Consider the following 27,267-nt stretch of genomic DNA (forward strand, 5'->3'; position numbering starts at 1 on the left):
TACACTAGACTTTTAAGCAGTGAATATCAATCCTTTCCGTTACAGTTTCTTTCTCTATCCTATCTGTTACTGTAAACATTCCACATGTTCTAATTCCCATCAGTCTGCTTTCCAGTTCAAGTGTATTCAAACAGGACTGAGTGGTGAAACCCGTCTCTCTCACGCACACGCACAGAGACACGTGCGCAAACACACACTCACCTCCTTTCCACCATATATCTTAAGAGAAACATAATACAGCATGACCCTTGCATAATACAAAACATATCTAAGTGTAGTGGGCACCAACTCAAAACATGCTGCTTTAGAGCAGAACTGGAGTCTCTCTGGATTGCACGCAAACACATCACAGCCCGAGGAGAAATGGTCAGACATTAACATGCAGGTCAATAGGTCAAACTCAAGGCTGGCACTTGCCTTTTAGTGTGTGTGTGCTTTTCGGCTTGTTCTGGCTTTACTTTACTGCTATGTTCCTGTCTGCTGCAAATGCTGGACTGGGCAGGCGGGCAGGCAGGCAGGACAAGAGAAAGGGAGATGGGTAGAGAGGAAGCTGGCAGGCACCTCGACCCCCTCCCCTGCTCTCCGTCTGCCTGCTGTGTGTTAAAATATATCCGTGCACATGTCTCCCCTTCCAGAGTCACTAGACATTACCTTATAAAAGAACCAGAGGAACTTTCTCTCTCAAACCTAATCATAGCCCACCCCTTGACTCCATCTGCACTGCAACAAATCCCCTTTTAAATCAATTTCTTTGGTGTGTTTTCCCAGTAAAGATATTTAAAACAATCCTTAAAACAGATACTGCAATTTACTGAAATTGCAGTATTTTTACTGTATTATTTTACTTTCACATTTTATTTGAGTAATTTTTTATAAATATAGGGCTATTGTTATTAATTTATGTTATTGCGATTTAAGCTTTAAACCAATTTATTATATTCCCCTATTATTTATTTATTTATTTGTTCATTATTTAGGAACAATTGTTAGATTTATGCTTAAAACAACTTTATTTATTTTAATTTCTGCAATTGTTTTTTTTTATTTTAGGAACAATTTATGCTGAAAACTTTTCTTTTCTTTTTTTCCCAATAGTTTTGTTATTTGTAGGATACCTGTTAGATGTATGATTTAAACTAGGTTATTTTATTGTATTAATGTATATTTCATTTTTTTTAGGAACAATTGTTAGATTTATGCAGAAAACTTATTTAATTTTTTTTCACAACTGTTTTGTTATTTTTAGGACAACTGTTAGGTTTATGATTTAAACCAGTTAATTTAATATTTATATATATTTCATTTTTTAGGAACAATTGCTAGATTTATTCTGAAAAATGTTTTTTTTTTTTTTTTCATTTCCCCAAATTATTTTTAAGAACAATTATTAGATTAATGCTTAAAACCAGCAAAAAAGGCAACAAACAGACAGATATATGCATTTTAATAAATTAAATTAATATAAATAAATTATATAGAAAATTCAATCTAAAATAGGTTTTAATTTATAAATGTAATTATAAATGTATAATTTAAAAAAAAAATGTCATCAAAAACACTGAAAATGACATTTTGCAGTGTATCAATCTCTTCCTTCCTCTCTCAGTAATAAAGTAGCGGCGTCTCTGTGTACACTGATTCACATGACTCAACATCTCCAGCCTCAACTCCGCTCAGTTTTTCCCAGGGGGAGAGGGAAAGCGAGTGTGGGGATGGAGAGGGAGGGAGCGGGAGAAGAATGACGGTGTGGAGTGGGGGGTTCTGGAGCATTGCCCCGCGCTGGCTCAAATTTCCCGCTTGTCAAGCCTGATGGATTTGGCTAAAAATAAAAGAAAGTGGAGGCCCATGACGGGCGGATGAATGAATGAATGAACTTTGCTGCAGCTTTACCCCCTACCCCATCCAAAAAAAACAGTCCCCGATAACCCTCGACGGCAACTCCGAGACCTTCCTCCCTCGCTTTCGAACAAAGATGTTCTGATGCCAAGCGTGGCTAAGAGAAGTGCATTCCAGAAACAAACGTCCCCCTTTTTCCCAAAGTCCAGACAGTGAGAGAGAGAGAGAGAGAGACAAAAGAGAGACAAAACATCCCAGGAAGACTGGGGATTCCTCTGCTTTCATTAATGCAACCCCCTTTGGGCTACAAATACAAACATAAGGTTCATGCTGGACAGTTTTCAGCATAATATACAGTAGGAGAGTGGGGTTAGTTGTCACGACTCACTAACTATACTTTTATTCAACAATGACACATTAAATTGATCAAAAGTGACAGTAAAGGAATTAATAATGTTACAAAAAATTATATCATGACTTCCAGAAAAACATTAAGCAGCGTAATTGTTTCAACATTAATACTAATAAGAAATTAATTAAGCATCAAATCAGCATATTAGAATTATTTCTGAAGGATCATGTGTCACTGAAGTAATGGCTGCTGAAAATTCAGCTTTGACATCACAGAAATAAATTACATTTTAAAATACACTAGAATAGAAAACAGTTATTTTAAAGTGTAATAATATTTCACAATATTACTGTATTAATCAAATAAATGCAGCACTGGTAAGCATAACGGACTTATTTAAAAAAAAAAAAAAATTTAATCTTACCGTTATGAATTATATTACAATGTTTGTTAGTCGAAACAAGTTGGACAGGACATTTTTTTTTAGATTTTAAATCCATTTTTACTGTTTTAATAATTGTGCATTGCATAAGTGTGACAAATTGCCCCATTACGGTTACGAAAGGTAGGCTAAATGTGTTTCCTTTTCAAGTGCGGTAATAATGTAAATATTTAATAACTTGGTACAAAAAACTAGCCTCTACTGGTCGCCTCTATTCGACACCCCACATGAACAGGGTGAGAAAGGCTGCATCATGGGAAAAATAAAAATTAGGCCGTTCCCAGAGACCAAAAGGAAAGAAAGAGACACCAGCAAAGGGAATCAAATAAAAGAGAGGAAGTGAGAAGGATTCAATGTCATCTTTGTCAGCTCAGAGATCTCTCTCTAGTGATTTCTTGAGCGCATGTCCTCCAATGTCGTCCCGAAATACATGTGCACATATACCCTCGCAGGCATGAGAAAAGCATTCCTCAACTATTTCCCATATGTTTCGCCAGCTTCAGATCTCTGCAAGGCTACTGTACTGTACCATCTGTGACTGCAGCTGTGACAAACACTCCATCCACTGCTACTCACAAAGTTTATGTGTGAAACATTGACCAGATAAGTGCTACTGTCCACCCTGTACCCTCTTGATGACCATTGATATAGATACTTCCTCTTCAGAAAGCTAATTAGACGAAAACAGCACCTGGTTTCACCTGGCCTAAATGGTTACCCAAGAGCTTCCTGAAATATGTTCCCTCACCTAATCTCATGGTAGGAGGTGATACATGATACAGCAGGGTTAAAAATAGCCTCTCTCTCTCTCTCTCTCTCTCGTTCTCAATGACCTTTCACTTTGTGCTCTCCTTACTGCTCGGCGCGTCGGAGGAAGCCTCAACATGCAGCTCCTTGACACAGAGGAGACTCCTCGAACCAAAACACACCCAGAACAGGAGATGGTGTCATAGCCCCAAGTTTCTCACGGGGCAGTAAAATGAACTCAGCGGGCCGGTGTCACATTTGTGATTTAAAGAAAGAACCAAAGGGAATGGCTGAAAAGAAGCTACGCAAGCCAGCACAAAATGGTCATTTACAAACTGAATGCCATCAGTCATTTCCACAGGTTTACCTGTCATATTAAAAAGCACATGAAATAATAAACTAACCCCCTCAGGGTGTCGCTGAAGGGTGGGATTGTGATTCATTCATTAGGAAATGACGAAATGTTCGCTCGTGCTCCTTTTTTGAAATCAATAGGCAATTTTGTGTCATTTAATCTTTGGAAATTCTTACTGACTGATTTCCCACAAAAAGTTTTACTCGCTAAATGGACATAAACGTCACCAAATTCCATGACGTAAGTGCCAAAACTCACGGAGAGCGAACGCTCCTCTGAGACTCAATGAAAACAAACGAGAACATGTTTAGAGACATCTCAAAATCTTTGTTTTCATATTTGCGTCAAGCCACTTGTTCACCAGACCCCAGAAACATTACATCACTGAGAGCCGGGAGCCCCCTGTGGCATCGGGACCCTTCACTTGTGTGGTTTCATCAATCAATGCCCTTTGAGAGTAAAGAATGCATGAGAGGGAGGGAGAGACGTGAAAGCCATTTGTTTTCTTTGTTAGGCACAAGCGGAAGACTTGAATCAATAGCTGAAGCCTGTGAATCAAACTCTGGAGGTGGTCTGCTCACAAACAAGCCGTTCTGAGTCACACGTTTTAACGAGTCATTGCTCTCGGACATGGGAGAGAATGAGAAACACACCACTGTACAGTCCGGCCTTGATGCAGCTGCGCCAGGCATCTTAATCCATGACATTACAACATACTCAAATCACTCTTTCCTTTATGTTCTTTTTCCTCCGTCCACTTTCTTGGCTGGCTTAATGCAAAACACATAAAGTATTAAAGTGAGTTATGTTCCCCGGTTACATTACTTAAAGGGATAGTTCCCCCCAAAAATGAAAATTGTCTCAGCGTCTACTCACTATCAAATGTTTTGACCATGTAATGAAACTCAATGGGGTCCAATGTTGTTTTGGACCCCACTGACTTTATATCTTATATCTTTATCTTTATATCACTTTATATCTTCTGTGTTCCACAGAAGAAAGGTTTGTAACGATATCAAGGTGAGTAAATGACTCTGAGAATTTTCTTTTTTGTGTGAATGATTCTTTTTATAAGGCTAAGCAACAGTGTCACTGAGTTTACGAAAGAGATGGGAGAGCGAAAAATCAAAACAAAAGAGTTGAAAGCCTGCTGCTTTTCCCTTCCACACAATCCAGTCATTCAAAGGCATTCCTGGTGCATGATGGGGGAAACTTCACCCACTCAGAGTTATAAGTGCATGCAACATGCCTCACTACAACACGAACAATGTCCTCTTTCACTGGTTTCACCCCATGCTGCACATGCAGAAAAGCACGCTGGGAAAGGGACAGATCGCTGCCTCACAGTATGCACACACTCTGAGGACGATCTGAGGAGAGATACAGACGATAGCCATATATGGAGGATATACAGTAAACTTGCCATGTCACTGAATACCGACTTTTTTTATTAAGACATTGTAAATGATCAGTTTATGAAAATATCGAAAAAAGTTTGCATGAGATAACTTTAGATGTACAAAATCAATCTATGTGCTTTAAAGCCAACATGTGTTTTACATGACATTGTAAAATCTGAGTTTGCATACTAAGACTGGAAATCTAATTTAAAATGGAAACCCCTTTGTTTTTTTAAAGGGGTCATATGACATTGCTAAAAAAAGAACATTATTTTGTGTATTTGTTATAATGCAATGTGTTCACGCAGTTTAAGATAAAAACAAAACAAAACAAAACAAAAAAAACATTATTTTCCACATACTGTTCCATTACTGTTACTCCTTGCTGCCTTGTCGATTTTTACAAAGCTCATCGTTCTGAAAAGCATGGTGTGCTCTGATTGGCCAGCTATCCAGTGCGTTGTGATTGGCCGAATACCTCAAGCATGTGAAGTAAGGAATAATTGACGACGGGCTTCACTTCGCGTCGTGACCGCATCACCACCTCGGGTGTGCATTATTTTTCTAATTATTCAACGGACCGAAGTCAATTATTCCGCTTATACTACGGTTGCCACACCTCAAGACATCGATCAGATGATATATTTTAAAGGCATTCGTCTGGTATTTCTACTTAAATCGCTATTGTGAGTAGGATTATTTCTTCCGCATTTCATCCAACGCTTCGGTAGCTAATTCCAAAACGTCATTTTAAACCTGGTAACTGAGGCTTGAGCCGTTGATAACAGGATTAATGCAGTTAATACAGTTAATAAGTAAGTTATGAGAGACAGACAGAGAGAGAGAGATTACCTCTGTGCGTCTCTCAATAGTGATCGACAGCAATGTCTCTAGTTATAGTGAAACTGTTGTTGTTACCTCGCTTGTGAGAATTCATGTAGTTTTTAAGTTGTTTACTGATAAAATCGTCAGAGTAGTGCTAACAACATTAGCGCGATGTATGCTAGTGTGTGTGCAAACTGTAACTGTTATGTGTGTGCGGTCTGTGAGGGAGAGAGAGCGGGAGAGATAGAGTATGTGCTTTCCGTACATAATAAAGCGTAATTTTGTGGCAAAAACATGGACATGATCTGTCGTTTTTATCATATTGTTTACTATATTTATTTATTCGGCCAGTGTCGTCGTTGTGGGTTTTGGTTATTTTGCTGTTGTAAGACCTTTGAAATAACAGAAATCATTCGGCGAAGTGATATGGTCATGTAATGCGGTCAAGAGCTGCCTGGAACTACATTCGCCGTGCGTTTCCTTGAAAATAATTGCACACCTCAGAACGTTCGGCAGCCAATCAGATTCAAGCATTCAACGGCCCCGTAGTAGAAGCAAAAGTTAAGTCCCTTACCATATTTGGAATATCAGCTTCCACGGCGGTGGCGGAATGCCTTCTTTCTTTGCATAAGCAATTGGGTGGTGTTATGCAAATCTTCCCACACAGTGATGTAGATTTGTGGGGGTGTGTTTGCATGAGGTGTTTTAGAAAGGCGTGAATAACTTTTAGCAAGAATATCTCTTTGGGTTTGAGACTTTATCTTCGCCAATTTACAGATCTTCTATGCACGAACAGCTTGTAACACTCCAAAGACAAAGGAAAAAAATGAAATGGCGTCATATGATCCCTTTAAAGATTTATTTTTTGCATTTTTGCCTTTATTATGACAGATCAGAACTGACAGGAATAGAAGTGGGGAAAAGGTAAAGGGTGGGGTCAGGAAAGGATTTAGAATTTTGAAAATGTTAGTCGACATGATTTTCATCCCATCTATTTTCTAAATTGAGATTATAGATCTTAAAGTCATTGCACACTGAGTCCGAAATTTTCGTATGCGCTTTTTTTGTATTCGTAATCCTAAAAATTAGCAAAACAGCAGCCAACTAAATGGAGTCTTTATTCATTGAGGATGATTTTGTTGTCCTCTCGCTTCTTAAAAAAAAATATTGGGTCCATCCAATCCTGAGATATAGAGAGGACGGAGAGTTCCCCTCCTTATTAAGGAGCAGCGGGATTATCACGGGCGATTCAAAGTTTACTTCAGGATTTCAGTGGCTCAGTTTGATGTAGACCACCAATTTCTGTGAACTCAGTGTGCAAGGATCTATATACAGTGCTTTGTGCTGAGAGACAAAGTGGATGAATTTGACAATCGCCATTCTGGATTTTGGCGTTCGCTTGTATGGTGGCTCTGAACTGTCAAAACCCCTCTCAAAATGCTTGCTACGGATGCGAAAACGGAAAACAAAAACAAAAATCGAACCCGATCCTAATTTTTTTATGACGGACGAAAATTTCGGAGGCAGTGTGTAAACGTGATTGACATAACGTGAGGTCGTATTTATTTTTTAACGTGAGAAAAGTTAGAGACAGAAATTTCGGACTCAGTGTGCAATGACCTTTATTGTGAACAATTCATCCATATATACACTCTTAGAAAAAAGGTTCTTTGGGATTCTATATAGAACCCTAGGGTTCTTTACGCAACTCCAAAGAACCCTTTATGCCAAAAAGGTTCTATATAGAGAGAAAGAACCCTTTTCAGCACAAAAGGGTTCTTTGGGATGAACCATGTGTTTATACATTAGGCTATTTAAAATTATTATACTACATTATATTTGTGTTTTTCTTTCAATTTTACTTTGACACACCTTTATTCTGAAGAAAATAAACTTAAAATTTACATCTGCACTGAATCAACCTAATTTATACCAACAAACTGATCAGGTATAAATACATGTGTACTAGCAGTGTTTAGCAATCTGGGCAGTTTTTATCTATTTATTAAAAGGTACACGCTAGTCCTCTATTTAATCAGCACACTGACATGATTGCAAGTTCTTTAGTTATCATGTGATGTAAGATGCCGTGCAGCTCTTTTATTGACAAGCAACATGCTCATATCGAGCTCATATCAGTGTTTCATTTAGATTCTAAAAGGCTATTCTTGTAACTCATCCCTCCAAACAGATGCATAAAATGATCTTTGGCATAAACGGCAAACAACTTGAACGTGTATCTATGCGCTGATCAGTTTTGTCCCGTCTGCACAGCGCCGCTTTTCACTCGCGTGCCTCTCGCGAGAGTGATCACTAAAAACGCTCGAGCTTCAACGGTTCACGGTGCGCTGACTGGGCTCAGCGCTCGGGAGAACGGCGATTACATTGGTAAGTGAGAAAATTGATTCATTTTAATTACTTTTACATAAACCCTGGTAATTTTTAGTTAGCATGATGTTACACGTTTCTTTCAAGAAGCTAAAAGAAGAAAGGTGGTTTATCGCATTGTCCAGGCCTGCGCAATTCTCCGCCCGGAGGTTTGTCATTTTTAACATGAATCCTTAAAGTATCTTGATAAAACTGTTGTGAATTGATCAATAATGCTGGCGAGAGTTCATGTTATAGCCTAACTTAATATTGTTTTGCCCCGTAGAGTGTATTGGACCTATATGTATAGGAAAAGATGAAACAAAGTCTCGATCAAATCGCCGTCAGACAGCCGTTATAAACATGAATTCAAACCAAGAAGAACAAAGAGAGAAGCAGCTGATGGAGATGTTTCCTTTTTTTCTGTTGATAACTGTGAGTATTTGGTGTTTGCAGTTATAGTATAGTGAAATATAAATATTTGTTTTGCTGAAGTAATTGTATATTATTCAAAACACACTGTATTTGGTTGTTGTAGATGTTCATCTATCTGAGAGAGCACTGTTAACGTTTTAGCTCCACCTTATCAGAGCTGAAAAGTGGAAGTCAGAGGAAACATGACCAACCTGCTGCAAAACAATAACACAAAAGGTACATTGTTTACATTATTTTTATATACATTATTTTTCCTAACAGTACCAACTGAAACTCATCAATCAGCTAATCTTGTTACTGATATCTTTTTTTTCCCCTTCTATTTTCCACCTTTTATCATGCAAGGTCTTATGATTGATTGATTGATAGATAAATAAATAAATATTTTGCACTGTCACTGCAGGTCTGGACTCTGGAGTGCAGCATTACTTGTTTGGTCATCTACATTCAGATGAAAACACCACACTTCTCTCTAATTCAAGTAAGTTTTAAGATTTTATTTAATTGTGAGAGATTCTTTTCTTTTTCCTGTTGTACTGTACTCTCCATAGGTCTAATAAATGTTTCTCTGACTTGTATCCCCATCTTAGGATATCAAGCCTACTCATCGCAAAGAGAGTTAGCATCAAAATGGATGTGTCAAATATATGGATGTGACCAATAACACAGAGATGCCAGAAATATCTGTTTGCAGTCTACTTTTTGTTCAGTACAGTGCATCCAAAAGACATCACTCAGTTAATTTCAAACAGCACTATTTAGCCTTTCCCAGTGCTGAAACTGTCATGGGTCCTTTGTTTTTATTCTTTAAATGCTTATCTAAATGTAAAATTAATATTTAATGCTTATAAATAAAATAAAAAATAATAAAAAAACAATACTATAGTTCCCTTTTCAGAAACATGTGGTTCACCATCTTTCATGGGTTACAGAACTGGGGAAAGTTGCAGCATACAAAAAAAACAAAAGTCAGACTACTTGGTTTATAGGGAAATGTGGAGTAAATACTTGACATTTATTTAAGGTAAAGGGTAATGACCTCGTGGTGAGATGCAAAATACCCTAAAGGGTTCTTTTGATTGAACCCTTAAAAAGGGTTCTATATGGAACCTTTTAGGGGTTCCAAATATGTAGCGCCTGATAGAACCTTTTCTTCTGAGAGTGTACGTTTCATATTTTTAAACTAATTTGCCCCCGTAATTTTTTATCAAAATGTCATAACTGGGTTTTCCTGTGAAAACGACAGACTTCTCTCTGGTGACGAATGCCATACTTCTCAAATCATTTAGTCCACTTAAACCCTTCCCCTGTAAGCTTGCGAGCAATGCCCACATCTTATAATCCAATCAAGAACTGACGGCTAAAACCAAGTCCCCATTCTACATTTTTTTCTTTTTCGAAAATCTATTTCACTTGGATGTATGTCGCAATACAGAAGAAAAGATCTGCTGCTACTTCAGTTTCATTGTGACTTTAAACAAAGACATACAATGCCATAAAAAGTGGACGGTGATTGTGTAGTATTTCTAGGTCGCTAATCAAAGACATGGATCATGTGACTCTTAGTACAGATGGTCAGATGTTCTTCCACTGCAGCACAAGATGTTCTTTGGATCATCACAAATCATGCTGAAGAACATGATCATCATTAGGATAGACTAACTTGTGTTCATGCAGCTCGAGTGCTGCTGTCATTAAAGCAAAAGAGGGTGGAACCAAAAGCTACAACATCTTTCGTCTAAATTTTTTAAATACAACTTTTCACTCAAATTGTTATACTGATAATATATGAATGAAACATTTTGTATTTAATTTGAAAAATGCAAAACAGAAGCATTTTCAATAGCAATCTCAAACATTTGGATTACAATTTTAGTCAAAATAGTAGTCAGGTGTGACATGGCTGATACTGACAACATCGGGAGATCTGCATAAGTTGTTCTCCTCGAACAAAAATCATGGGAGCTTTACCAATGTAAGCCTGTGAGTGAGTCTAATGATGACTCTGAGACAGAGCTTTCTTTTGTCCTTTTTAATAGTCCTCCAATGAAGACGGGAAATGAGGCTTGACTTTACATACACATAAGATGCATGTGAGGATTTCAGAGTCACATTTCAGAATGATCAAATCTTTTCTTCTCACAGCAGCAAAAGCCGCTTCAACATAATAAAAGTTAAACTGGAATGTATGACTGAATGTTCAGGGAAAGAAAGAGAAAATGGATCCGACAAGGTACTGTGATGCTGTTGTAATTAGATTTAACCTTCTGGCAGGAATTCAGCTACAATGAAAGTTGTTTTTTTATATGGAGTTAATATTGCAGTCACTTTGCGGCTCGATATTTATTTATACAGTTGATATTTGCAGCACCTGGAGAGGAAACTGTGAAAAGGAAGCTTTATTTCCTTTGCAAGACACTTCAGAAATGTAAGTATGTAAACTAGAGTAGAAAAACAAAACTTTTAAGAAATCTGTTTTTTTATTGGTGCGATTTTGCACCCGAAGTACCTTCTCTTCAAAATGGCAGACTTCCTAACTGAAACTAAACACTAGATATGCAATGTTTAATGGAGATTTTTTGCAAGATTGCATGTGGTTTCATTCAAGTTCTCAAAGGGGACCACCGGACGTTTGCAAGGATGTTTGAGGACACCCGTCAAACATTTACCCGCCCCACAACTGATCCACTTCTATGATCTTTTGGGTCTATATAAAATCTGACAATGTCTTAAATGGAGTCTGATTTGCAAACACATCCAACAAAACAAGATAGCAATTCCCAAACCCGGTGATACAGCCTGACGGAACAAGCCAAGGCGCCCATCTTTTATGCATATGCATTCAGGTGTAAAAGCAAAAGTCATGAAATTCAACTCAAATTTGATCACTCACAGTGGTCTGTTCCATTGTTTGTCTGCTCTGACAGGAGGTGACAATGACAGCTCCGAGTGTTAGCATGCGCTGAGATGCTCCTGTGCGACTGTGGGATTGAGACGCATGTTGTGGTGCAGCGCCAGCAACAGTTTTCGGGCTGGGTTTTCGGGGTCGACAGCACAGGCCTCCTAATAGAGGAACGTCTCTCTGTGTGGAGTAAGCTCCACCTCTGTCACGCTAACACACGCCCCTCGGACTTCATTGACTGTAAACCTCAGCCATACTTCCTTTCCTGTAATGAACAGTGAATTTCTTATTATCATACATCACATCTTTCTCAGATAATCACAACAACAAATGTCGGTCTACATCTTTTGAGGCAAAACCGACAAGTTTAGGCACCTGTTTTAGATTGCGCTTATTCTAAATGAATGATGTAATGATCTTCTGCCAGAACTACAGCAGAATCACTTGTGAATTACAGTTTAAAAAGCGGTGTCGTGTTTGAACAGTGAGCTACATCATTTGTAGTCTCAGAAACATTCGAAACCTAATTTGCCAGTCATTTGATCTGGTGTTGGAAACTTGTTAACTTTCAATGTATGTTAATGAATGTCAAGCTAACATCTTTTTAATCTTTAATAAATATTACAAGTGGTTTATTTCGCCTGTGCATACATTCATCACCATCTCTGACATTCAATTTTGAACTTTCTTGATTTTTGCACTACATGTGACATTTTTTCTTTTGTTCTTTCTTTTTTATTTATTTATATTTGGTCAGCTTTAATTGAGGTTTCAATAAAGGTTTTACTAAAGTCTAATACTACTGTAAAACTATTTTTTGTATATTATAAAGCTTTTCTGAATATTCTATATTTTCACAGTTTGTGATAAATGTATACAACAGTAAAATAAACTTGCATTGGTTGTATTGTAAAAAATGTCATGGTTAAAGATATAAGAACAATATATAAAGACAAAATCTAAACGTAAAATAAAATCATGTGATGTTCCATTATTACATGCATCTAAAATATTATTTAAAATTAGTAAATTTATCACTAAAAAAAACAAAGATTGTTAGGGTCATGTGACAATACATGCTTGTTTCTATTGCTTGGAACATGCTTCATGGAAACATTTTTAAATGTTAAGAACAACGTAGGTATGTGTCAGACAGTTGAAATGTTAAATTACCCCACGTTTTTGGCTTCTTTTTCCATTTGTTTTTTTAAATTTAGTAATTGCATATATAGGCAAAGTTGGAGCCGTATTCTTCAAGACCTTCCCTGTCTATGTCTATTTGAGAAGACAAACAACCCTGACTAGTTATCTCAGGCTTCCGTGCATCTGCAAATAACTGTTCCACTGCCTGCATCAAACTGTACAAATATGTGTATTACAAATATTTCTTCAAACATATATAAAACGCATATAAAAAAAATATAATACAAACAGCTACATCCCAAACAGAACAAGAACCACAAATTACTGAGAAAAAAAAAAAGGTTACAATAAAAAGCTATAACCTAAAATAAGATTAAAATTAACTGGTTTTAAAGGTTTTTTTAATATAAAATTAGAGCCACATTCATGACACAAATAATCCAGAATATCAAGAAACCATTGCAAATAAGCATTTTTGAAACTGTTTCAGTATTGTTTTAATTTGTAAATGAATGTTGCTTCCTTCTTTGTTCTTTAAAACAAATCATCTAACTAACCAAAAACAATTTTTTTCAAATAACAATTTGAATAATTTGACTGATTTAGTATTTTGAAAAAAAAAAATGCATTGTTAATACTTCTTAAAAGTATTTGGTAACACTTTACAATAAGGTGTCATTTGTTAACATGAGTTAATGTATTAACTAACAAACAATGAACAATGCATTTATTACACTATTTATTAATATTTGTTAATGAAAATACAGTTGCTCATTGTTTATTCATATTGCATCAACTAATGTTAACAAACACAACTTGTGATTTTAATAAGGCATTAGTAAATGCTGAAATTAACATTAACTAAGATTAATAAATGCTGTAGAAGTATTGTTCATTCTTAGTTCATGTTAACTAATGTTGTTAACTAATGAACCTTATTGTAAAGTGTTACCGTATTATTTTATTATTATAAATTATTACTTACTAGTTAACAATTAAAAAAATAATCATATCATCATATCAAACATATCACAGTACATCACACAGATCCAGATAATTTTTTAAATGTCCACATAAACATTTTAGGCATATAAATAATATGCACAAAGTCAAAGATAGCCCCTATAACACTTACAGCAATCTCGAGATTCTTTGTAGAGTCTTAGCTAGACAATTGAAAGCTGCAGCATGCTTTCTTTCAAGACACTCATCATTGGAATGACCAGGTCTTGGACTCATTGACCCTTGGCACTTAAACCTGTTGACTGTAAGGTCACAGCTATTGACTGCAGGGCCATAAATCTGTCCGTACCTAATGGTGGGCGGACTGGCTTCTATCAGCTACCTGATAAATCGAGCTTGACTCTGAGTGGCATGCAGAGAGAGATCCATTTATGGATCAATGCATTCTTAACAGCAGTATTATATGGTGTATAGAACATTCGAAGCTTTTGAGGTCTGTGGTCATGACCATTGCACTCTCAGGTTAAGAAACTGTAATTCTGTCCTGTGCACACCCGCGTTAAACTTCCCACCTCAGGCGAGTCAAAGCAGCATTCCATGCGTAAAACTCCACGACATGACAGCGAATTCTCAAATACCATGTTTAATCTTTTCCATTCTGCAGAAACATCAGTTCCTTTGACCTTAGGCTTTTGTTTACCGCTGTAACATTCGGCAAAAAGATGTCAAATGTGTTTGTGTGCTTGTGTAGGGTTTCTAACCTTCGCTGTAATATTTTTTTCTGTCTTAAATGATGCACTGTTGTTATCGTTCTCCTTTTAGACACTGCGAAAACATCTCTACCCAAATAAAGACAGAACAAAGCAAAGCTGTCTCGTTCTGCAAGCCACACTGCAAGAGCTCAACCAATAAGAGGGTTCTGCCAGGCAGTGTAAAAGGCACCACCGGTGCACGGTGTTGATTTGGTAAAGACACGACCGATTTACTGTACATTAGAGACAGGAAGTGGTCACGCCGCCCCTGCTGCTCCACGCCCACCTCTTACCCCTCCCCCTCACCACCTGTGCGAGTCTCACAGGATGCACACACACTTACACACCTCCAGCTGCACAAAGACTAAAACCACATATCATACTTGTTTTTATTCATTCACACCTCAGTGCCCCACAAATCATTAATTTACTCCAGAGACCGTAAAATGCCTCTCAGACAATAAACTGTTGTTTTGAAAGTTAACAGTTGCCGATGCGTATTGAAATCATAATGTGACAAAAACAATGAAATTCTGAAACGAATGAAAGGAAGTGTGGACTGCAAGATGTCTTACAAAGAAATAGACTTAAATAAATATTAATACTTTATTACTTATTGTCTGTTTCACATAACAGTCTTCATTATTCATATAAACATACATATACCATCAACATATACATAAGTCACATAACACAAACCCCTTAATAGTATTTATTATTATTAAGTTAAAAAGTAAAAACAATTGTATATGATGAATTTTTAAATCTATTTTATTATTGATTTAGAAAAATGATGAGTAAAAAGATAGTTACTAATAACACTACACAAAATAATAATAATAATAATATTACATTTTAAAAATGTAATAATATTTAGAAAAATAATTAATTTTATTAAACAAATTTTATCTTAATTGGCAAAAAAACACCAGCCAACATTTTTAACCGAATAAACAAACAGAATAATAAATAAAAGACACTGAACTAATTGTGTTAACTAACTTATATTTTTGATTTTTGAAATAAATAAAAATAAAAATAAAAACAAAATAGCAATATGTTATATGTAAAACTGTGGTTTTCCCCCAGATCTGGGCTGTTAAACTGAAAACAGACTGGTGTGAAAACAATTTTCACTCAGAAATCACAAAAAAATTACAAAGAAATGGCAAATAACACATTGCATTGAAATGTGAAATTTACAACTTAAAAAAAAAAAAAAAAAAAATCATAGGTTGTCCCTGTTTTTACAGTACTGAAGCTGTTTGCCACTTTTACTGTTAAGTAGTAAATCCCCAAAAATTATATGTTGATATTTAAATGTTTTCAATTTCATACACAAACAAAATATGAAATGAACATTGTATTAAAACCAAAAACAGTGATGAAAGCTGTACAAGCAGAGGTTAATCTATCCTTCACTCCTCTAGAGTGTTAAACACCGCTGACTTGTTTGCACTGACCTCTGCTGAAAGATTATTATTTATTCATGATTATTCATACAAGCGTTCATCATCCACAGATGTTTCCAATAGACTGCGGTGTAAAACAACCTCCACGCACACAATGGGAATGTTTTGTTCTTCGTTCTGAAGTGCAAAGCAATACAAATAAATCCGTCTGAGAGGAATTCTGACCTTTGCCAAAGCCAGCGTTCCCTCCGACTGCACTCTGCCTGCCGAGTCGCTCTGGCAAACGGAAAGCAACTTGCCGCACAGGGGTCACCCCCGCTACCCTCCATCCCTCGCTCTTTTTACTAGCCGTCTCTCTCTAAAACAATGATCTCACCACCACTTACCAGGAATCCGCTGATTGTTTTAAATACCTTCCACTCTTGTGGATTCAAGTCACTTTTTCCCATCCAGAAAATAGGAAAAAAATGCCAGAAGGGGAAGAAATTGACCTTGGCAGGAAGTTTAGTATCTAGCATGCCTGAGAGTTCATTCAGGCTCTCAGCCGACATTGTTTTAAATTACCGCTGTCCCATGCAGCAATTCAATATGGAGTAATGGAGAGAAAGAGGTCAAAAACATCCACATTTTTCTGCAAGTTATGGTTGGCTGCAAATCTAAGGAATCCGAAAATGAAGTTGCCAAGCTACAGGAACAGTCTTTTTTGTTTTTTTTCAATCCAGCTCACACTCTCTAACGAAGAGTGTGAAGCGGAGGTTTTGACAGCATAGCTGTGGTATGTTCACCTGGGATAAGCCTCAACAGAGCATCCAATGACGCACTTACGGAGCGGAGAAAAAACAACGACACTTGTATAAATCAGACTTCTGCTGGCACACATACCCAATTCTGAATCATTCACATAAATGTTTAAGGGTAAATATGGCATGAAACATTCATAGCAACAGCTTCCCTGGAAAGCTTGATTTTTCATATATGCTAAAATATGCAGGAAAGCATTCAACAGCGTCATCCTGACAGATGGGGGGGAAAAGGAAAAAAAACTAAAGACACAACAAAACACATTTTCCAGGCTGGGCGGCTCTAGTGTATGTGTATGTGCTTTAGTAAGTTTTGTGGTACGGTGTGTAGGTTATATTTAGACTGAGCATCAATATTGACACAGCACACTGCATATGACTCATCTGTACCGACACAGGCCAGTGACACCCCTGCCCTCCCGCGCATGTTTCCTTAGTCCTTTTGTGGTGTGAAACCGTTTTCATTTGTGTGTGACAGTGTGTCCATGTATATAATGTATATATGAGCGTGTGTCTGTGTAATTGCCTGAGGCTGTGCCTGGCCCACATTCACTGCAGCACTTGGAGTGGCTGTTTTGCAGGCAGTAAAGACAGTCCTGCCTGCTTCACTCAGGTCACTGATTGCCTGTTTGTCGTGTCTGGAGAGAGTAGCACTCGAGTACTCTGAGCTTAAGGCTTTGGAGCAGCCAAGCATTGATAAGGTGGCCTGGAGATTTCTGCAGACAGCAGCACATCAGTGCATAAATAATGCTGGAGCAGTTAGGAGTGTGAGAAAGAGAGGGAGAGTTGCAAACGGAGATCCAGTGACACTGCACAAGCGGTTTCCAATTTCCCATGATGCCTGCTAGTGTACACTGTGCCCTGCATACTTTCCAGGGATATCTGTAGAAGTTACCTTTACTATATAAAATGCATTAGTTTGGAATAGCCCGCAAAAAGATTAAAAAAAAGATACTTTTCAATATATAATACAAAAATACGTCTATTCAAAAGTTTGGGGGTCAGTAAGATTTTTTTGAAAAATTACTTAAGACTATTAATCAGTAAGGATGTATTTAATTGATAAAAAGTAAAGTAAAACTTACACATTTTTTTTTTACTTTTACAAAAAAAACTTCAGAACATTTCATTCATCATAGAATTTAAAAAAAAACATTATTACTGTGTACTCAAAAATATTTTATGAAAATTTATCAAAATTAATTCATCAAAAATGTTTTAGGAAATAATAAGAAGAAATGTTTATTCAGCATAAAATCAGCATATTAGAATGATTTATGAAGGATCGTGTAACACTGAAGACAGTAACGTGCTGATGAAAATTCAGCTTTGCAAAACAGGATTTTTTTAAAAAAAATATTTTATTAAATTTTATAATATATTAAAATAGAAAACATTTTAAATTGTAATAATTTTTCACAATATTATTGTTTTTTGGAGCAAATAAATTCAGCCTTGGTGACCATAAGAGACTTCTTTCAAAAACATTTTAAAAAATCTTGCAAACTCCAATCTTTTGAATGGTAGTAGATGTATTAATATAATACATACAATGTAAAAAGTGATAAGTTGACTTAACTTAAAAAAAAATTGAGGAAACCCATTGCCTTAAAATTATTAAGTAAATAATATATTTTTTTTAAAAAGTTAAGTGAACTTGACAATTCACTTATTTTTTTAATTATCATTTAACGGGTTTCCTCAATTTTTTAAGTTAAGTCAACTTATCACTTTTTACAGTGTAGATATAAAATATGCATTTAAATATAAATGAAAATGTAACATTTACAATTAAATGTTATTAAATATACATTCTTAATATAATATAATAATAATATAATTAAAAACAATATAATTAATATAAATTGCCATAGTCAAAATCCCTAAAATTACAAATGACTGTCATGTAAAACCATTTGTTTAATTAATAACATGTATGTAGTATTGTAACAGTCGCATCTCTAAGGCTTCATAGCCCTACAACGCATAGAGATAAAAAAAAAAAAAAACCCACCAGATTTACTTCAGCCAAACATTGTGTAGCACTTTGTGTAGGTTGTCTGCAAAGTTTGGTGGGTAAATTTCCCCCTTGCGATAGATGTAGACTTGTTTCCAGTGTCAGCTGCAGTGTCTTTCGAACTGAACATATACGCTTCCTATGATGTGGAATCTTTGAGGGCTACAAGTTGAACCTAACAGCTCTAATGGCAGTTAGCCACCTGTTGGACCTATTTGCTCTGTCGCGGGTGAGTCAGCACAGTATAAGTTACGTTGCACCGAACTGCTCTATCAAACAGGACAGACTGAGTCAGTCTCTCTTCAATCTAAACTTTCTATTGGTTTTAACTCCCACTCTACGGGGAACGCAGAAGAGATGAGGAGAGGAGAGAGATGTCTGGCACATGGAGAATGTGAGAATGAATGAGTTGCAGACTGCAGAGTTAAGCGCAGTTACATGAATGAGTGTGCAAAGGCGCAGTGAAAGTAACCAAACAAGTCTGAAAGATGGAAAAACTGCGTGATAGTGGTCTGCCGTTCTCCAGGGTTCTCCAGTTGCAGTGCACATGTGACTCAGCAGCTGCAGGCATGAATATTCTGACAGGGATGACAGATCCAAATTTAACCGCAGAACAAACACACACACACACACATCCAACGCAGACAGGACGAGTCATCCACAGAAATCTCCAAGAGGAGATGCATTTAGCTTTAGACTTATAGGGGCGGAAAGAAAGTAATACTTTTATTGAGCAAGGATGCATTAAATTGAGCAAAAGTGGCAGCTGAGACATTTATGATGTTACAAAATATTTCTATTTCCAATGAACGCTGTTCTTTTTAACTCGGTGTTCATCAAACAACCATTAAGCAGCAAAACTATAAGAAATATTTCCTGAGCACTAAATCAGCATTATTAGAATGATTTCTGAGAGATCATGTGACACTGGAGTAATGGCTGCTGAAAATTCAGCTTTGCAATCACAAGAATAAATTACGTTTTATAATATATTAAAATGGAAAACAGTTGTTTTAAATTGTAACAATATATAGTGATCACCATGCACATTTGCTGTATGGAAAAAGAAGCTTTGAAATTTTGTTCCACAGGACAAAGTCATACCGGTTTGGAGAGACATAAGGATGGGTAGATGATGACAGGCATTCATTTTAAAGCAAATAGTCTGCCGAAGGTGTGACTCAATTGGACAAGTGATTGCATGATTTCTGCCACAGCATTTTATACTAGAACTTCTTTTAGCTAAAATAATTGCTACTTAATTTCGAAAGATACAAATCATTTTTATATGGAAATTCTGGAAAGCGGAAAAATTTTGAAACAGTATCATACATGTACATATACTGTAAGTGTGTGCATACACACACACACACACACACAATCTAAAACCTGCAGGGCAACACGCTCAAACGGTAAAACCAAACTTGCCGTAAATTGAAGCAGCATAGTTTCACAATGGCAAACAATTTTGTGGTAATTACCTGCCACAGAAACAGGAAAAAAATAACAAATGACTGCAGATGATGTGCTCTGTAAATACAAAGAGCGACAGCTGAGTAAACTATGACACTTATCAGCTTGATCTAAAAAAGAAAATACATGAAACTGCATTTCACCCCTCATTGTTATTTAAACAGGTACGGCTAGTTTCCATTTTTCTCTTGACATAGTTAGAATAACACTAAAACTGCTTCTACACTCCTACATTGCCACGATATTAAATTAAGAAACGGTTCATAATGGCTTAAATATAAAAACACTGATTAAGACAAATGTCACTAGTGGTCCTAAATGACCTTTATTTGAGTCCCAGAACAACACCATTCATATGAGTTTTCATACAAGTTCATATAAGTCTCTTATGCTCACAGAGGCTGCATTTATTTGATACAAACTACAGATAATATTGTGAAATACTATTACAAATGATTACATAACAAAGCTGAATTTTCAACAGCATTTACTCCAGTCTTCAGAGTCACATGATCCTTCAGAAATCATTCTAATATGCTGATTTGGTGCTCAAGAAACCTTTTTATTATTATCAAAATTAAGTAGAACTGCTTATTATTTTTGTGGTGATACATTTTTCTGGATTCTTTGATGGATAAAAAGTTCAAAAGAACAGCATTTATTTGAAATAGAAATCTTACTAAATGTCACTTTTGATCAATTTAATGCAACCTTGCTAAGTTAAAGTATGAATTCATTCATTTTAAAAAATCTTACTGACTCTATACTTTTGAACTGTACATTGAGAAAAGGATCGATGAGAAAAAGAGCAGAATGTGAGAGGTTTACTATGTGCGAGAGACTGACGGTATCAAAACAGCAGCTGTGCCGTGTGTTTACTGCTCGCTCAGAGCCGACGCCGCCAGGAGGAAGCACCAAAAATCCGACAGACACACGTCATTCATTAATAACTACACACATAAATCCCTTGATTCAGCTTAAAACAGAACTCCCATGAAGAAGGAGTTTAAAAAGCAATGATCCGAACGCGACGGTAATTGCGTTAATTCAGCGCTCCGAGTGGAATTCTCTTTCCGCACGCTGCTGTGGGCCGGAGAGACTGTTGACTGTTACGGAATTCCTGGTGTGGTTTTATGGGCTTCCACTGAGTCGAATGCTTCCACTGTTCCACCCATAAACTTCCTGCTCGTTTGCGCTTGTTGTTTTTAACTGGAGATCAATTCAGGCCAGATGTGAACCGGCCTGTCAGTCATTTTTATTTATTTGTTTATTTGCGTTTTAAGAGCACTGGATGACAGTGGCGAGTCAAAACTTTCAAATGAGACAATTTCACTGGGATGTAGTGATTTATAGTCTGACTAAGGTAACACAAGCAGGCAATCCCAAAAATCCAACAACAAAACAGTCCAATCAGGATTTGGCCTATGTGGCAACGGCCAATGAGATTTGCCTTGGCACAAACACCGATGAGGGCGAACACACAGAGAGATTCCCTCTACTGTCTGTGGGTTTGTGTGCCATTACAGACACGCTCACTGCGCAATGACTGATGATGCCAATCACTCACTGCCACCCAAATGCCATGTGAGAAGAGAAAAAAGCGCTGTCTGAACTTAAATGGCTCAGCTTGCTCTCTCAATCCCTAGCTCTTTTCCTTTTTCTCCCTCTCAGAGGCTGGAACTCGGTCAAACATGCCTTAGTGCTGACGTGGGACGGCTATGGGAACATGTTTTCATACCCAAGGCTCTTATTCTGTGCAAAGAGCTTTACTGGTGGGCTTATTCAAACAGGCGGGAGAGAAGAAATGCTAAAACTTGTCAAATCTTAAATGTACCAGAACACTGCTGTTCCAGTACTATGATGCATGAGAGTTCGAAATCTACTTAATCCAATATCAGTCATTAGGCATTAATGAGGTTGATGTGAAATATCCGTATATTTTCCTACTCTAGTTACTCAATGCCATTCAAAACAATCAGTGACAATGGGATTGGCTCTTTAGAAAAATTATTCTTAATACCTGTCAGTTTATGAATCATCAGCATGAGAACTCCTATACGAAAAAAAAAAACTGCTGTTAAACTGTTACGTGATCTTGAATGGAGTATATTCGGTCATTTTTTTAAAAGATAATACAAATAATAAAGAAAAAAATAACACAATTCGTTACTTTACGGAATTTGCATGTGATGAATAATTAATTCTAATCTGTAATAAATTTGACTGATCAGTTGTGAGCAAGAAAGCAAATCATGAGAGACTGACTTGCCGAGAGAACAAGCTGAGGGTGGAATATTAGTAATGGAGGGAGATCTTAATGAAGCTGTTAATTGCGCTGCAGACTCAGGTCAGACAGACTCATCCTCCCTGAAATTATGAATTTATTATGAGTGCTGACAGGGGCTTTTTTGCACTCCTTTTCTTTTTATATAAGAAAATGCACATCTGTTCAAATTCAACAAGACAGCTTACATTACATGGGATAGGAGGAGATTTATGTATGCTAACAGGGGTTTTCAGAATAGGGTCTGGCTATATAGCGTTTGGAGGTTCATGAAAAGGTTAAGAAAAAAATACTGTAAAAATCTTAAAATAAACAAATAATCAGTTTTAATTAATTTAAAAAAATTATAATAAAATAAACATTTGAATAAATAATACATCTAACAGTACAGTATTACAACTACTAGAAATAACATAATAATGCAATGTAATAATGTACTTTATTCAATGTAATTTCCCCACATATTTATAATATAGATTTTTCACAGTAGAAATTGGGGCTTTATTCCTCAAAACATATTCAGTAGCTAATTACATTTTGCAAAAGGGTGCAAAAAGGATAATCATATGTGGAGGTCTGTGACATCTAAAAGATTGAAAACCCCTGCTTTAAAAGAGACAATAAAAAGCACACCTATTTCTATTCATGCAAATACATTCTAATACGCTGATTAGCATATACACTTTAGGGAAATTACCTTGAACCACAGACCTATAGGGCAACACAAATATTTGTTACATGTACTAAAGTTAGGTTTGTTAAGGTTCAACTTGCATCATTTACATACAATCAAAACCAATAGGACATCCTTCTTGGAGACACAAAAGAAGATGTTAGGCACGATGACAGCCTCGGTCACCATGCACTTTCATTGTATGATGCAAAAAGATGCAACAATAGTGAATGGTGACTGAGGCTGTCATTCTGCCTAACACCTCCTTTTGTGTTCCAGGAAAGAAAGAAAGTGAATAATATAAGTAAATGATGACAGAATGTTCATTAATTTAAAGAACTGTCATTTTAAGGCATCTGCTGATGCAAAATGTATATCTGTGATCTCCGTCAGGGGAGGGACAGTGTTGAGCTTGAACGCATGAGACTGTAAAAATAAATAAATAAATAAAAAATTACAATGGCGTCATATCTGCAACACGAGATCAAACACAAATCGATTTACAAACCTAAAATCACAGTCTTTTCAAATAAGACAATAACGTGGGTTTGGTTAGCTATGGTTCGCTACAGTCTACCTTAAACGTTTAGAAGGGGGAGGGGGCAAGTGTAAACAGTTTCATAAAAGGACAAGTGTTTAAAAAGCGATACTATGAATAGGCAATTAGGGCAACAGGAAATTAATTGCTAATTCGAAATGAATGCAAAAATACGCAGCGCCGATATGGTGATGGTTGAACCCTTCAGTCTGTCATGTATCTGGGGCAAAGGAAAAATATCCTGGATGGTTCAGAAGCGCCGCAGACAAAGGAATGCAAGCGCAGCTCAAACTGCTGCATCACCTCATTTCAAATGCCCTCATAACATTGATTCATTCAGACGCCTGTCAACTCACGCGCTGAATTACCGGAATTCATTCATTAATACATTAATTAAATGACATGACTGTTGGGAATCCAGTCCGAAAGGAAGAATATATGTAAGCTATACGTACATGATATATTATTATTGTCTGAGATTCCCAGCACAAATCACCCAAAATGATATATAGGCAATATATAGGAATTCCAGCATTATTATTGGCTTTTCGTATAAACGAATAAACGGGAATAAGTGAAAAATACTGCGATATAAAACAGCTAAGTCTTTCATAACAACTTCTAACCTAGCCACATAAACTTCTATTGCTACCAAAAATATGCTATAGCAAATTACGTTTACAAATATCCAATTAACGTTTATTAACGGACGTCGCTCTAAAATACGGTCACATCACATCACATTCCCGAACGCTCGCCCGTGCGCTTTTACATCCATCTCTACAGATGTCCGTTAAATTAGTCATATTATTCAACGCGGAAGTTAATGCGAAACACCTGCATCATTGAGGGAAGTTCATCGGAGTTATATGAAGACCGGAGATCCAGCATTCCAGCGCGCGCTGAAAACTGTCCCTCGTTCCTTTAAATGGTAGTCGAGACGTTTGCATTGGCTGCTGAACCAAATAAGGCTCGCCGTCCCTTACACAGCAAATATTCTGCTGATTTTATGGGGATTAATCAGAGTGTGTAATGCAATGGCTGTGGTTTACATCAGAGATGTGCTGCGCAGAACAAAGACAGCTTGCTTCCCATTTTTACAACCCACTGCAGTAAGCACATTTCCCGACCGGCCGTGTATTTTTATCCGATTGCTCTTTGAAACAGCGATGAGCTGATATGCAGCCCCTGCTCTCTAGATTAAACCCTCATGCTTATTAAAATTTAATAATATTTAATAAAATAATATTAATTGAGAGTATTCGTTACGGCAAAAATCATATAATGTTAATAATATTAACCGCTGCGATAATTAGTAAACTACTGCAACCCGCTCTATTTCTCAACTTATCCATTCAATAGGAAGAACAGGAGGCGGGAATCTACACCGGGGGTCTCCGTCGTTGTTATGATCGGTCAAGGCCGAGTGACAACTTCTTTTCTTTAAGCGAAAACAAGCCATGCCTGACCCCTCCTCCCCCCGGGATCGCAGTGCATCCCACTACTAGCAAACACACTCTAACTATTGTCACTGCTGCACAACAGGATGTGGTAACCGTGCTTTTAAAAGGGAGTGTGTTTTCAACTGAAGTAAACCCAAGCAGGCATGCGGTCGAGTTTTTTTCCCTTTCAGTGATATTTGCCAATATTTTGTGACACAAAGCCTCCAGTACCTGGTAGCTGTGAAATAGCCCACTCAAAAACACAAGTTTGGCGCTCCGTTTCCATTTACGACAGACGAATCACATGTAAGGCACAGGACGCATCGAGCAAAAATAATCATGCAACTCACCTTCAGCCTAGTTTTTTTTCTTCCTTGTGATCCAGCCCTTTTGTCCGTTTAGCAAATAATTTTTTTTTCACATGATGACTTCCTTGCAGACTCCTAAAGCCCCCGGGCTGCAGGGAGATCACGTTTTGCGGTGCACTCTTTCAATATTTCTTTTTTCTTTAGGAAAAAAAGCACGTTTATGGTTGTAAAAGTGTTTCTAAAAATGTGTGTAAGTGTGTGAATGTGTGTGTGGGGATCTCTGCAGCGTGCGGCTCCGTCTCCTCTGTTTGTTACACTCGAATGAAACGCCTACTCTCAATCGCTACATTGTTGACATTCGCGCGCTGACGTCATCCCATCACTCATTCACAACATAGCGCGCGCTGCGCATTGCGTTGCTGCCTCCAGTGGCAAGGCACCTTACTCCAAATATGTGCGCAGCCGCTGTTCGCGAATTAGAGTAGCGGGGACAGCCGATGTGTGTTCCGAAGCCAGTTTCACGAGCACAGGCTAGAATAGACGACTCAGACCCATGTCTTGACAAAACTTTTAAGGACAATAGGCTACATACAAACTGAAATTGAATGGCCGTTTGAAATGCGTTCAGAAAATTCAGTTTATTATGAACATTACATCGTTTTCTACAATGCTGTAATTTCACTTTTAGTAATATCAAATTAGTTTATTCAAAAATATTTTATATTTGTTTCTTATATTATTATTTCCATATTTCTCAGTGTAGGTTTATTTTATTTAAGTCAAATTCTACGTATGTAGGACTACTATGCTGTGATTGTGATGTCACTGTTTAAAATTGCTATTTTATATTTGTTTCTATTAATTTTTAACACATACCTTTTCACTATGTTGTGATTGTTATTTGATTTTTGTAATATAAAATTAGCTTAGTCAGGAAATGTTATTTTGTATTATTATTTGTTTTTATTTTTAAAAAGTTGCATGCAATTTAATATTTCTCAGTGTAGGTTTATTTTTTGGGAAAGTTAATTAATATATTGACACATACCTTAAAGTGTTGGCAAAAGTGCCAGTAAACACACTTAGACCACTTTTGATTTTAAAAAAGAAGGAAAAATGAACTTCAAGCAAAGAATGTACTTACAAAAATGTGAAAACATTAAATACATATTTTGGCCAACAAATATAATCAATACATTTGTAAGATAAAACAAATGTGACTTGTCCTGTCATTTATGAAAAATGCACTTGTCCTGAGAAATGTTCAACCTTTCAGTTATCAACCTTCATTATACAGTTGACTTTTGAATTAATGTATGGTTTGTCTGGTTTTATTGCATATACACATTTGTATAGTAAAAATATGAAAATGCTACATATTAGTCTGGGGAACTGCAGTTTTTGAACTACAGTAGGTGTTCAAAACCAAATACTGTACAAAACATCAAAAAAAAAAAATCTTATGTTATCGAGGGGGGCTGTGCATTCTTTTTTTTAAATAATAATATTGCATTAATAGTCACTTTTAATGCAATATTATTATAAATAATAACAACAACAATAAGCTATACTGATTGCTATACTGCAACTAAGTACTTGCAGGCAGCTAGAGTACTGCGATGACGTTGGCAGCCTACCTGGGGAACACAGCTCCTAATTCCAGCATGCTTTGTGCCAAACCATCCTACTTACTATTTGCACAGGAGAGATTCAGCTGAAAATATTCTCATTTCTAGTGTAGACTCCTTCCCCTCGGGAACATGCATGTAATTATGAATTATCTAGCAGCCACAGACAGTTA

General features: G+C 36.7%; 1 protein-coding gene and 1 long non-coding RNA gene across 4 annotated transcripts in view; one reads left to right on the plus strand and one right to left on the minus strand.

The window, feature by feature from the left end:
- bach2b (BTB and CNC homology 1, basic leucine zipper transcription factor 2b) overlaps nucleotides 1-25,969 on the minus strand; it is a 101,560-nt gene extending 75,591 nt beyond the window's left edge. Inside the window, exons 1-2 of one of the 2 annotated variants that reach the window (XM_058755036.1) lie at nucleotides 25,509-25,969; nucleotides 11,653-11,926 (exon numbers count right to left, since the gene is read on the minus strand). In XM_058755036.1, the coding sequence (XP_058611019.1) occupies nucleotides 11,653-11,718 (66 nt within the window). In that variant the 5' untranslated portion in view covers nucleotides 11,719-11,926; nucleotides 25,509-25,969. The remainder of the gene's footprint in view (nucleotides 1-11,652; nucleotides 11,927-25,508) is intronic. The other variant, XM_058755038.1, reaches the window with a different exon arrangement.
- On the plus strand, nucleotides 7,123-11,731 carry LOC131526672 (uncharacterized). 2 transcript variants are annotated; one of them, XR_009267515.1, is made up of 6 exons: nucleotides 7,123-8,345; nucleotides 8,436-8,494; nucleotides 8,611-8,759; nucleotides 8,863-8,975; nucleotides 9,163-9,240; nucleotides 9,350-11,731. It is a non-coding gene; the product is annotated as an uncharacterized LOC131526672 (long non-coding RNA). The 2 variants fall into 2 exon arrangements; XR_009267514.1 differs by having other exon boundaries at nucleotides 7,123-8,494.
- Nucleotides 25,970-27,267: the final 1,298 nt, after the last annotated feature.

The sequence above is a fragment of the Onychostoma macrolepis genome, chromosome 20, assembly GCF_012432095.1.
Source record: "Onychostoma macrolepis isolate SWU-2019 chromosome 20, ASM1243209v1, whole genome shotgun sequence".
Lineage (NCBI taxonomy): Eukaryota > Metazoa > Chordata > Actinopteri > Cypriniformes > Cyprinidae > Onychostoma > Onychostoma macrolepis.